General features: G+C 36.2%; 1 protein-coding gene across 1 annotated transcript in view; it reads left to right on the plus strand.

Moving 5' to 3' along the window:
* The first annotated feature begins 3,769 nt into the window (after positions 1-3,769).
* The window catches only part of LOC149414601 (b(0,+)-type amino acid transporter 1-like), a 95,058-nt gene continuing 85,614 nt past the window's right edge, over positions 3,770-13,213 (plus strand). The window contains exon 1 of the mRNA XM_089643431.1: positions 3,770-4,070. Within this exon, the coding sequence (XP_089499557.1) occupies positions 4,031-4,070 (40 nt within the window). The 5' untranslated portion in view covers positions 3,770-4,030. The remainder of the gene's footprint in view (positions 4,071-13,213) is intronic.

Below are 13,213 nucleotides of genomic sequence, written 5' to 3' on the forward strand. Positions count from 1 at the left end.
CACCCACCTTCCCCTAGTCACCCCCACCTTCTCCAAGTGGCTCCTGCAACCCCACATTCCTCTACCCCTCTCTACTCCCCCGCCCACTTATCCTAGTGGCTTCTGTAACCACATATCCCCCGGTGGCTCCGGTGCACCTTCATTCTCCTAGTGCCCAATGTATCCCTTACTTATGATAATAAGATATATATTCTAACATTCATTTATCGTACGGTTAAACGTTTATTATAAATATTATAATGTGTTTTGTTATTTTAGCAATGGTATATTTTTATTCTGTTGTGTTGTGTTAATTTTTAGTTACAATAAATATATTTTTTACGAATGAAAATTTTACAAAAGTAATAAAATACATTTTAAAGGAGTTTCTGTCCCATATGCATATCCCATTTCCATTCAAAAATTAAGGCACCGAAAAATTTCAAGGTGAGCTCTTGGGTCGTGAAATTTACACAGTTCTTAAGTGAAAGAGAAAATGCATTTGGACTCGATTAATTAGCTAAAATAAATCTTATGACGATGAACCTATGGATGAAATTGCCTCGAAAGAATAAATATCTCGACCAAGCAACAAGTTTACTGAAAAATTTACCTATTGACTTACTTATTAAATTCTATGCCCGGTTTAAAGTCGGTTTAACTGTACACGCGCCACGCCAGTTGTGAGTAATTCGGACCTGACCGCGTAATATTTACACCGCGATTATAATTAACATATTTTCTCTGTCTTCCTATTTAATACCACAAATAAAATAAATAAATCGCATCCCCAATATTGGGGCATGCTGTGAGGCGGAAGGGTACTTTCAATTCTTAACACTGAGAGTATATCCCACTCTGAAACGAGCTGCACATAACGAAACATTACTAAAATTAAATTGTTACTTTTAACCCTGTGAAATGATTGGCCCGCGTCGCGTTGGGTTGATAGAGAAAAAAGTCGCTTTACTGATGTTGTTAAAACGACACCATGTTTATCAGTTGTAACTTTGAAAAATAAATGGACTTTTGTGTCGTGAAAAACCTCACAATAACTCCCGAATGTGAAAAATTCAGCAGATTTATAGCATTCGTGTAGGTAAGGTTGCCTATAACAAGGCGCAAGCTACTTGCATACAGAAACACTTTTCTGTCTCGAAAGCAATTAAATATTATAATTATTATCAAAGATTTCGCGATATAACTGCTATCGTATCACGAGAATGTACGGTGTTAAAATTATTTTGTTAATTTTTTGGTTCAATTCCGAGTAAATGCAAAAATATCCCATTACTCTACATAAAATTTTGACAGATGAAATTAGCTAAATCTTAAAATGGCTTAACAAATGTCGTACACAGAGAAAATTTACATATATGTAAGTGATTATCATGTAGGCAAAAGTATAATTCTCTCTTCTTAAAGCAAATAAATCGCTTTAATTTAGAAACTGGTTTGTTTGAGTGTGTTTTTTTGAATAGTAGATACCTATTTGTCTCTGGATTGAATGAATGAATGAAATGTCAAGAAGGTATTAGCGGCCGAAGGTAGAATCAGACAAAAGACTGACGGATGGAGAGGGAGGTACTTACCCATTCATTTTGCCCGCACTTACAATTTACTTACAGTGGGGTCAGGGTGGATCGCCTTTACGTATTTTATCGTTACATAAAAGTCGTCATATTATATGAATATGTTTTTAAACCACTCTGGGATTGCCAGCGAGGGCAGGATCTGTGTTATTATTCACACAGAATGAACAGAGGAAATGCCAGGGAAACTGTATCCCGTTGTCAGGCGGAAAGAATTTAGGAAAATCTCCGATTAAGCAGAGGAGTAAAAACTAACATCGTGTGAATATTTCTATAATTCTTTCATACTTTTCATGTGCACCTTTTATTGCAGTACTAATTTAGCGATGTTAAACACGCTTTACAACAAACTGTTCATGTTTATAGCTATACGAAGTTAGTGTATATTGCTCTTTTATTGTATTTTTTTGCATTAGTTTCCGTTTAAAAATGGTGGCCGTTTTGATGGTTTAGCAAACATTATGTTTTCAAAAGTAAAATCGTTGCGTTATTATTATAATAATATTATTTTACCTAGCTGTCTAAAGAAAGATTGAAAAAAAATATTTCTCTGAGGTATAATTCCTCATTTAAAAAAAGAGTTACATAAAATATACATGGTTTATAATTAAGTAGGTAGTTGTAAAGTTATTTACAAAACTTATAAATTCGGAGGAAATTTACTGTTTTGATTTATTACCCATCGCGCTTTCAAAACGAAAATAACATTCCATCCTTTTCACTCTTGCAAAAAACATCTCGACAGCCTAAAACATCGAATGTAATAGTATATCTATCTTTTTTTCACCCACGTATTTGGTAGGAAATATATACACTATCCCTGTCTCTTTGAAAAGCTCTTATAGAGTTGTCCCCCTCTCTTCTATAAAGCGCGATTATTCAGCATTCCATCTCGCTCTATGAATTACGCGCTAAAGCTCACGCACCAAGTAATCAAGGAAAGTTTCCGTAAACCGTTTTTCAGGTATATTTTGTGGGTTTATGCAAAAAGGAAAAACTACCTTGTGTTTAAAAATAACACAAGATCCCTTCATTGAGGGATGTTCGTGTTAATGAAAGCTTCTGAGAAAATCCGCTAGAGTTGACAGAACGAAAGTTGTACAAACATTGACTAAATATCAATCAGAGCAAATGCTTAAATTAGGCGTTTAAAACTTTATAAAGATTCGTTAAACATTTTAAAGAGATCAAGAGTTGAATACGTATTTTAACTGAATATTATTAATACATGAATGATTTGCGTAGCGCCGTTTTTGTGAAAAATCGCCTCAAAGGCGCTGTAAAAATTTATAATTGATATATTTTTTTTATATTAGACCCCACTCAGAAGACCCTGAGGAAAATAATTTCCCGCAGGGCCTATGTCTTCTTTAGGGATGCTGCGTGGAGGAGGAGAGGAAGGATAGTAAGTTCTAGGAAGGAAAAGGGTATGCGGGGTGGGTAGGAATCTAGTGATCAGTGAAAAGTTTGTCGGAAAAATCCTGCAATCCCGTTTTAAAATTGATTTTCAATCAATTAGCAATACTAATTTTTTTTGTTGTTGTTTGCTTTTGGGGTGTTATGCCGTGTTGCGCTAACTCCTTCTTTAGCCGACGTTTCGGACAGCGTTGCAGTGTCCATCATCAGGGCAGATCCGGTAGATCCGAAGATGTGTACCGGATCTGCCCTGACGATGGACACTGCAACGCTGTCCGAAACGTCGGCTAAAGAAGGAGTTAGCGCAACACGGCATAACACCCCAAAAACAAACAACAAAAATGCTTTTGGCCGTGAGAATCTAAAAACTTACAATATTAATTTTGTACAAATGCTCTTATTTAATTCTGGCAGTTATTTTAAAACATACAAATATGTTCTAATGAACGTGTTTAGGAAAGGAAAAGCAAATGTAATGATGGTATTCATATATTAGTAGTTTAGTATAGTTTTCCACTTTGAGTGTAGACTTTCTTATTATCTACATATTTGTAGGGTAGGGTAGTCAGTAGGCAATAGGCAGTAGGCGGTATTGAGGTTTGGCATTTCGTGTTCTGACAACGTGGAGCTCATTCAATAGTTCCCCGAAAGAAAAAACCCTTCGGAAAAGCGACGTTTAAAATAAATACGCTTAGTAAAAATGTCATACTCTTGCGTAGCATTTCGCTTTTTGATAGATACATTATTTTGGTCAAGCTTTTTGGTACGGTGGCCGCGGAAAACATTTCGTAAACCCAAAGAATTTTGGAAAAGCGCCAGTAAGGTAACGAGCCCGAGTAGTAAGAGTCTCGCAATTTGTATTGTGGGATTATTTCATGGTTGTTTTAGTCGACATTCTCGGTGTGGTGGCCAATATTAACGTTTTGGTGGGGTTGTTTGTGATATCGGTTCTGTCTCCAAGTCGGCAGTTCAGCGCCAGAATTCAGTAGTTCCCGTGACATGAGAGCGATCGGACGTTTGAACAAAAGACGGTGTCTCAAGACATGCATCATCATGAACAATCTCAAAAGCACTCGGCAAACGGTGAGTACACCATTCCTTTATTAAACCCACAAGAAAACACACAAAAAAACACTAAAACACATCAAAAAAGCCCTGCGAAAAATCCGCCTCTCCAACGCTGGAATTGCGTCAGAAAAAGCGCTAATTTAATGTAACATCAACGCAAACCTCGTGAAATATACAACATAATATTAAATTTATCATATGAATCAGTGTTTAATTGACGTTTTTCAGGTGTAAATACTGTAAATGTGTTTAGTTGTAGTATATTCCGCCATCTTGAAGCAGAGCGGCAATCAACTCTCGCTAAAAGCTAATACTCAATAATAACTAATAAGCCTGTAATATCCTTTATGAAATAAGGGAAGTTATATTAATATGTTTGTTGTATAAACATGGTTGACGGCAACACGCTTTCCTTACGTCACCGGAGAACGTTTATAGGTTAGGTTTATCTCCCTCATACTTCTCTCGTTTCTCCCCAATCCCATTTCCCATCTCCCGAATGAGGGTGCCGTTCCTCCCTCCAACATAATATTATAATCATTTACGTTATGAAATAATAAAACTCATATTCACTAAACGAAGTTACGTATTTATACGTTTATAAACAACCTAGAATTGGTAAATATTTTTAAGATAAATAATTTCACGAGAATTGCATTTTTCAAATCAGGTAGGTACCTACCTAATATTCATTTTATTACATAGTAGTTATCACGGTTGGCTTTTTGTCAGCGCAGGTGGCAATTTACACCGAATAACCCACACAATAAACAAACCAGCAATATAGGCATTTCCTCAAGGTGTCAAAATATACAACTCGTAGAACTCAAAATGTGTCCCCGTTTATCAAATCTTTAACTGTGAAGCAACGAGTGACTGATTTAGTGTTGACTTTTGGAGCGGTGGTGGGTTGGGATTTTAAGGGTCGTCTCATATCTTCACATGGGCGAAGGCCTCTGATATTTACGTTGTGTTTTAATGGAAAGCCGGTTTAGTCATGTGTGGCTGTTGCGTCGAGAGGTAATCCCTCATTATTTATATTAATTGTAGTTTATCTCTAATTAATCTAAACAAAGTCCCTATCCCCGTCAGTCTATTTGTGTGCTTAGATCTTCTAAATCACGCAACTGATTTATACAGGGTTTTAACTATCACTTAGAGGATTTTTTTCGAGAGGCTTATGTAGATAATACATGCGTATATATATTTATATATATATATATATATATATAAATATATATATATTTTGATGTTTCTTTATTCATAAAAATTTTAATGATTACAGTTTTTTTTTGTTTTCTACAACCACCATACTAGGCACATGCCCGTATTATGGTAGCCATATATTTGGTTCCATGATATTTTATCCAAATGACAAATAAATGCACCTTCAAAAAGTGATATAGAGTCATTAAAAGTGATGAAACACAAACTATGTTTAATAGTTACCTATGTAACCTAGTTTGTAACTTTCATTTTGATGAGATACACCATTATATTTATAGAAAGAAGAGAGATGTCGATGTTTTGTAATCAAGTCGTAAACAAATGTTGCTAAAAATAATAACGCTGGCTAAACCACAGGAGATAAATCAAAATAATGTACTACGTAAATGTATATCTTAAAAAGTCCGGGATGGGATAACCCCCAGCCACGCCGGGTATTATAAATTAGAGTCGTTTATAAATTATGGTTTTTAAATAATATTTTATAAATTATAGTTTATCAATTATAGTTTATAAATTATGGTTTATAAATAATTACCTTGTAACTAATAAACGTGTTTAGTATTTTACACAACTGATTAACAACCATTTACAATACAAAAAAATGTTGTAGAGCCCTATAGTTTATATGTATATTGTAATAATGGAAGGCTCCAAATAAGATTTTTGCCGAAGGGAATCCGAGGGGTGCTAACTGGCAATCCACGTCATGTAAATATTCCCTAAACTTTATAATATGGCCTACACAACCTAACCTAACACACACACAATTCACTGATATAATATTATAGTTGCGGTGTTCTACAAATAATAATACATTGGTCATTTTTAAAACTTCTTAATTTACAAGTAGGCAAGTTACACGAAGATGCTTGCTGTTTAGATATAGGCACTTACTTACGCTTGTTTATCGGTTGTGTCAAATTAAAAACACGTTTGCTTGAAAGGCTTATCATTTATTGCGATGTGATTATTTGAATTAGAGTTGTGTTGTAGGAGGGAGGAAATGTAATCACTCAGCCCTGATGTTTCGCAGAAATTCATTCAATTTGATGAATTGTTCAAATTCTGTGAATCAACCCGTCCTAGGCCCGTTTCAGTTTTTCAACAAATTGTGATCAGTAAAAGAGTACAACTATCGTGTTGTTAAGCTTGTCAACATATTACAAACGGGTAGAAAGCTAAAGCGCACCTAGAATCAGTGTTTAACGGGGACCTTGAAAACGTCAAAAAAATCAAAATTGCGCTGGTCATTTTACGACAACTGGGCCTAAAGTGTACCTACAAGTAGGCATGTGTGTGGTGTGAGTCAACGAAGTAAAGAAATACAATATACTGGTACGTGCAGGGCCGGCCCTCAATTGGAGCAGTCCGCTCCGGGCGCCGAATTGCATGGACGCAATACGCTGATAATACCTAACTTGAGATATTTTTTTCACATAAACGGCGCCACATAAAAATACAAATAATCCGAATATTATTGATTACTTTGTATTTAACAAGGGGCGCCAAAACTTAACTCGCGCCGGGCGCCGCGCCGTTTGGCTCAAGGCCGGCGTACATGGTTTGAACTGAATGTAAACAAGCACCGACTGAATCATATATTAATTCCCACAGGAATGGCTACCGAAGTGAAGCGGTTTGAGGCCATTTAGTTATATGACCTTGAATCTAAAATGGATTCGCTTCACTAATCAATCGTCTTTATTGTTGTCCGAGGCCTTGTTTGAGTATTGGTCACAGTTTTAATAGGTTCTAACTTGTCAACTGGCGACGGCATTCCTGGTCCAGTTGGTTCGAAAGTGCAAATCCCGGCAAAACCTCAAATTGTAATATTTAATCATTTAAGACAATACTAGCGACTCCCAAACGAAAATTTGAGACAGAAAAATCATAAAAATATTACGTCGCACAATCTAGATTACATTTAGTTCGGGGAGAATCCAATAAAAAGATGCGTTAAGAAAATGAAGATAACGAAGGTACATCTTAGTCGAAGTATGTCAAATATGACCGAAGAGTATCGGGTCTAATATAACCAAGTGGTAGAGCGATGCATAGCACTAGCTATATTCAAATATTCGTTTGAATCCGCGTCTGTCTGTTTATGCGCTTAGTTCTTCTAAACTATGCAACGGATTTTTACAGAGTTTTCACTATCATTTAGAGAATTTCTTCCCGAAGGTTTGTATATATAATACATGCATATTATATTTATAGAAAGTAGAGAAAAATCAATGTTTTATAATCAAGTCGTAAAAAATTTTTTGGGCACAATATTCACAAACTCAAAACTTTACTCCAAACCATTCACAACCAGAGCAATGCGGGGTACATGTCAGCCAGTTTAAAATAATGAATTTCATATTATTTAATTATTCTTTCGGAACGTTCCAGAGTGGTATGTAGATACAAAGATGAAATGTTGCTTGAAATGATTTCAGCCGTGTGGAAATAGATTGCAAAGAGATAATAAAACAATCTTCTCATATTGAATAGAGTGACAGAAGTGGGCAGATCACTATATAGTATAATTAATATTAATAATTGCTGGCAATTGATCGTTTGTGAGTTGATCTGCCAACAGCCACCAGCAACGGCTATTGTATTGCTAACACAGGCAAGATGACCAATTACAACTTTACTAACACTACACATACCTACGTCCAAATAATACAATTGTCAGTTGTGAATGATGAATAGTTGGAGCAAGCGAATGACTTTGTGTATTTGGGAAGTATGTTTATGATAGAAACTTTATTAGTAATAAACATTATTAACATGTTTCCCAACAAGAAACCGTTGATTTAGAAACATATTGGTAATTTTTATTAAAAAAATCAACCCGTAAAAACAAAGTTTTTTAACTACGATACAACTGTTTTTGAAATTTCTTTGGATTGCACCTTCCTTCCCAGTGACTGGAGTATACAACTCTACCTATCTCGCCAAATGCGGATCGGGCAGGACTGACATTTATCTGCTGCAATGTCATCCGATTTCAGTTGCATAGATTACCACTAAAAGTTGACAGAATGCATTGTCATCGACATCGAATCTACCTGCCGAGTTTCAGCTGGATCGGATGTCGGGAAGTGGGTCAATTTCCGCTTCCAAGATTTGCATTCAATCATTTCCGAAAACAAAAGTTAAATTCGATTAGATTTATTTAAAAATAGTGATTTAAACAATGCTGAATTTGCAATTATTAAAGAAGTCATAAAACAATGTCCAAAGAAACGAAGCTAGAATCGAATGCTTTTTCTGAAGCGATGTGTGATAAAACTTTACCTTTGTATATATATGTCATTCAAACAAATTATTTACTTCGACACTTAATTTTAAATCTACTAAATAATTAATAGCCGCACATCAATTGAATTTCTAAGAAATTGAAAACTTGCAGCACAAACACACACAGCAGACGCACAGACACACAGCACACACAGGACACGAGGAAAAATAATGTCATAAAATTCCCCTTCAGAAAAAACGCAAAGTCAAAAGTCGTTGTGTACGGAGCAATGAAGACATTTGGCGAATTACCAGAAGAAATAAAATTAAAAGAAAACATAAACAAATGTTTAGTATTTTAAATATTACATAATTATAAATATTACATTATCCTAATACAATTTGAAAGTAAGAGATTATTTAGAATAAATAAATAACTGAGTTAAAAATGATATCCGGAAAGAATGCGAGTCTGATGTAAGCGCAGTGGTTAATATTAGGAAAGGGACGCTTAGATGGTTTGGGCATGTAGAGCGGATGAACAAAGAAAGGAGTGTGAGAAGAATGTATGACGCGGAACTTAATGATAAAAAAGGCAGGGACACCTAGAGTCGGGTCATGTCTAGAGTTAGAATAACAGAAGAGTATATGCATGAAGAAAGGAGTGTGTGCAAGAGTTGTTGGCGGTCCATCCTCTCTGCCTACCCCTGCTGAATGGGCCTGGTGGTTTGTTAGTTAGGCCTAGTTGTTTAGCTGTTAGTTTAGGAGGTTCCGGCATATTATTTCTAAATTTCTTCACTTGTTTTCTTTTTGTAGTGTTTCGTTTTAGTGTTTATTAATGTATAACCTCATTCTGTAGGGCAGTACCATCTCTGGCACTAGCACTGGTACCAGATGAGACAGGCGACACATTCATTATTAATTATTAGTTCTGCTCAATATCCCTAACTAGCAATTAGCAACTACCAACTTACATACCAATAGCTCTAATAGCTCGCAATCTCTTCATCCTTCACATATTGTATAAATATAGTACAAACATTAATGCTATTGATTAATTATCTTGCCCTTGAGTTGATTATCCATAAAAACAATGCCATAAAAAGACTCTGTTAATTGTAATATCATATCAAGTAGACAACAAATACAATAAGTGCTAAACATAGTTCGACGAAACGTTGCATGATTTACTACGTGCCGTAAGGAACGTATTCGCCTTAAATTTATATAAATCTGTTGATGTGATTCACAAAGTAGCCAGGGCGTGACGTTATGGTTGACTTGAGATTCTTATTCATACAATGATTTTAAATGTTAACTTTACTTCTAGATTTGAACCCACACTTTTTAGAGAATCTCAAAATTATTGATAATCCGGTCAAAACGGGATTACAGGCCGTTTACTGATAAACTTTGAGTTAATTCCTAATATATAATCAGAACCATCAAAGACTTCGACTCGTTTGAGGTTATACAAATCGTGTATTTGTCGCTTGTACGCAGCTTGTTAGAATACAATTCAATAGTGTGGTCCCCATACTACCAGATTCATATAAAACATATTGAACGTGTGCAGCACAAATTTAAACGATTTAAAAGTTCAAATTACATATATCTATTCAACACACAAACTATACATTCTTACTAAACACTTAAAATACATTCCCTAGAAAACAGAAGAAAAATAAATGACATAATCTTTTTTATTTAAGATTATTAACTCCAAACTAGACTGTTGTGAACTCCTGCAATTAATAGATTTCAGAGTACCTACTCGAGCAACTAGGCAAAATATATTATTCTGCAACAATAACTTTAGTACCAACTATCACATACATGCAAAAACAAATTCACCCCAAATATCGACATATTTAATATAAGTTTGCCTGTGTTCAAGAGATACCTGAATGACATTTTTTATGTAGCATATTTAAAGAGCGATTGCGTATATTTGTTGGTTTCTTGTAGATATGTTGTGAACATAAAAAATTGTTATTTTTGTGTTGATGTTTTAAAAATAAAAACCTTCACCTAAAATTTTCGCTAATACATTTCCTGTTCAAATACAAAAACAAAACTCTCTTACAACACAACTACACCACCAGAACAATAACCAACGGTCACTACAAAGTACCTTCACTACATACCACGTCAGCTCAAAGACAATTTTTCTTCCTAGCTCCTAAAATCTTTAACCTTATCCCTGAAAACCTAAAAACAGTGAGTCAACCCCATTCCTTTAAAAAACAAATTACGAAATGGATCCTTACACACGGAATACATTACAACTACAAAACCCATGCATTCTACACTCTATCAATTTAACCACCTTTCAGACAAAACATAATATATCCTTATTCCCTAACTTAGCGGTATAGCATATACATAATTAATTAGTGTGATCTATTTACTAATAATTTGTCGAATTTTTCATGTTCTTATAATTCTCTACTTCTCCATCCTCTTCTTGCATCCCAAACTAGCTGTACATCATTTTTCTTTTTTATATTATAGTAATGTATAGATTCTATGTCCGCAAAGTGTAAAATTCACCCGCCATAACACAGGGTCATCCCTAGCATGGAGGTTGAATTATCACAAAAAAACCACATGTACTCTAATGTACTCTAATAAAATATAAGAGTTAACAAAAGATAGGTAACATAAGCTATAAGAGTTAATTTTCAAGTTCTGTGAAAGATTTTTTCAAGTTCAAATATTATTTCAGTTTTTTCAAGCAGCTAGCCTATAATAAAATAATAACAGAACTTGAAAAAGACATTCACAGAACCCGAAAAAAACGTTGAAATTTGAAGAATTGTTCAAATTCTCCGAAACAATTCGTCCTTAATAAAACGAATGTGGTCGGAACATGTGAAGTAAAAATCTAATATTTTCTCATTCCGTAATTTCATATTATCAGGACAAACTTAGGTGCATGAACACGTGTTCCGATATATTATGAATGTACTAAAATTTTACTAGGAAACGGCCTGCAAAATCCCGTTTTTACGTTCCCGTTACGTTTCCCGTTACGATTTTTATAAATCAGCAATTCTCATTTATCTCCTAGTAGTGGAACGAGATGGGGTGGTGTATCTACAACATACAGACAAGGCAATCAATATCAGTCAGCCCCTTTGGCATCTCCAATAATTGGGCCCAACACCTTATATTTAGTTTTATGTTGACGGTGATGAGTAGAGTAACAGTCATTATTCATTATCCGATATTCCGTGACACAAAGGGCTTAACAATACTTCCACCTGCCACCTCACTTCATTCACTCCTCGGCTGGGTTCGTGCGGTGGACGGGCCACGTGGAGGACGAGATGGAGAAGAGGATGGTGTATCTACAACATACAGACAAGGCAATCAATATCAGTCAGCCCCTTTGGCATCTCCAATAATTGGGCCCAACACCTTATATTTAGTTTTATGTTGACGGTGATGAGTAGAGTAACAGTCATTATTCATTATCCGATATTCCGTGACACAAAGGGCTTAACAATACTTCCACCTGCCACCTCACTTCATTCACTCCTCGGCTGGGTTCGTGCGGTGGACGGGCCACGTGGAGGACGAGATGGAGAAGAGGATGGTGTATCTACAACATACAGACAAGGCAATCAATATCAGTCAGCCCCTTTGGCATCTCCAATAATTGGGCCCAACACCTTATATTTAGTTTTATGTTGACGGTGATGAGTAGAGTAACAGTCATTATTCATTATCCGATATTCCGTGACACAAAGGGCTTAACAATACTTCCACCTGCCACCTCACTTCATTCACTCCTCGGCTGGGTTCGTGCGGTGGACGGGCCACGTGGAGGACGAGATGGAGAAGAGGATGGTGTATCTACAACATACAGACAAGGCAATCAATATCAGTCAGCCCCTTTGGCATCTCCAATAATTGGGCCCAACACCTTATATTTAGTTTTATGTTGACGGTGATGAGTAGAGTAACAGTCATTATTCATTATCCGATATTCCGTGACACAAAGGGCTTAACAATACTTCCACCTGCCACCTCACTTCATTCACTCCTCGGCTGGGTTCGTGCGGTGGACGGGCCACGTGGAGGACGAGATGGAGAAGAGGGTGGTGTATCTACAACATACAGACAAGGCAATCAATATCAGTCAGCCCCTTTGGCATCTCCAATAATTGGGCCCAACACCTTATATTTAGTTTTATGTTGACGGTGATGAGTAGAGTAACAGTCATTATTCATTATCCGATATTCCGTGACACAAAGGGCTTAACAATACTTCCACCTGCCACCTCACTTCATTCACTCCTCGGCTGGGTTCGTGCGGTGGACGGGCCACGTGGAGGACGAGATGGAGAAGAGGATGGTGTATCTACAACATACAGACAAGGCAATCAATATCAGTCAGCCCCTTTGGCATCTCCAATAATTGGGCCCAACACCTTATATTTAGTTTTATGTTGACGGTGATGAGTAGAGTAACAGTCATTATTCATTATCCGATATTCCGTGACACAAAGGGCTTAACAATACTTCCACCTGCCACCTCACTTCATTCACTCCTCGGCTGGGTTCGTGCGGTGGACGGGCCACGTGGAGGACGAGATGGAGAAGAGGATGGTGTATCTACAACATACAGACAAGGCAATCAATATCAGTCAGCCCCTTTGGCATCTCCAATAATTGGGCCCAACACCTTA

Source organism: Hesperophylax consimilis, chromosome 19, assembly GCF_061612785.1.
Source record: "Hesperophylax consimilis isolate HC1 chromosome 19, BYU_Hcon_1.0, whole genome shotgun sequence".
Taxonomy (NCBI): domain Eukaryota; kingdom Metazoa; phylum Arthropoda; class Insecta; order Trichoptera; family Limnephilidae; genus Hesperophylax; species Hesperophylax consimilis.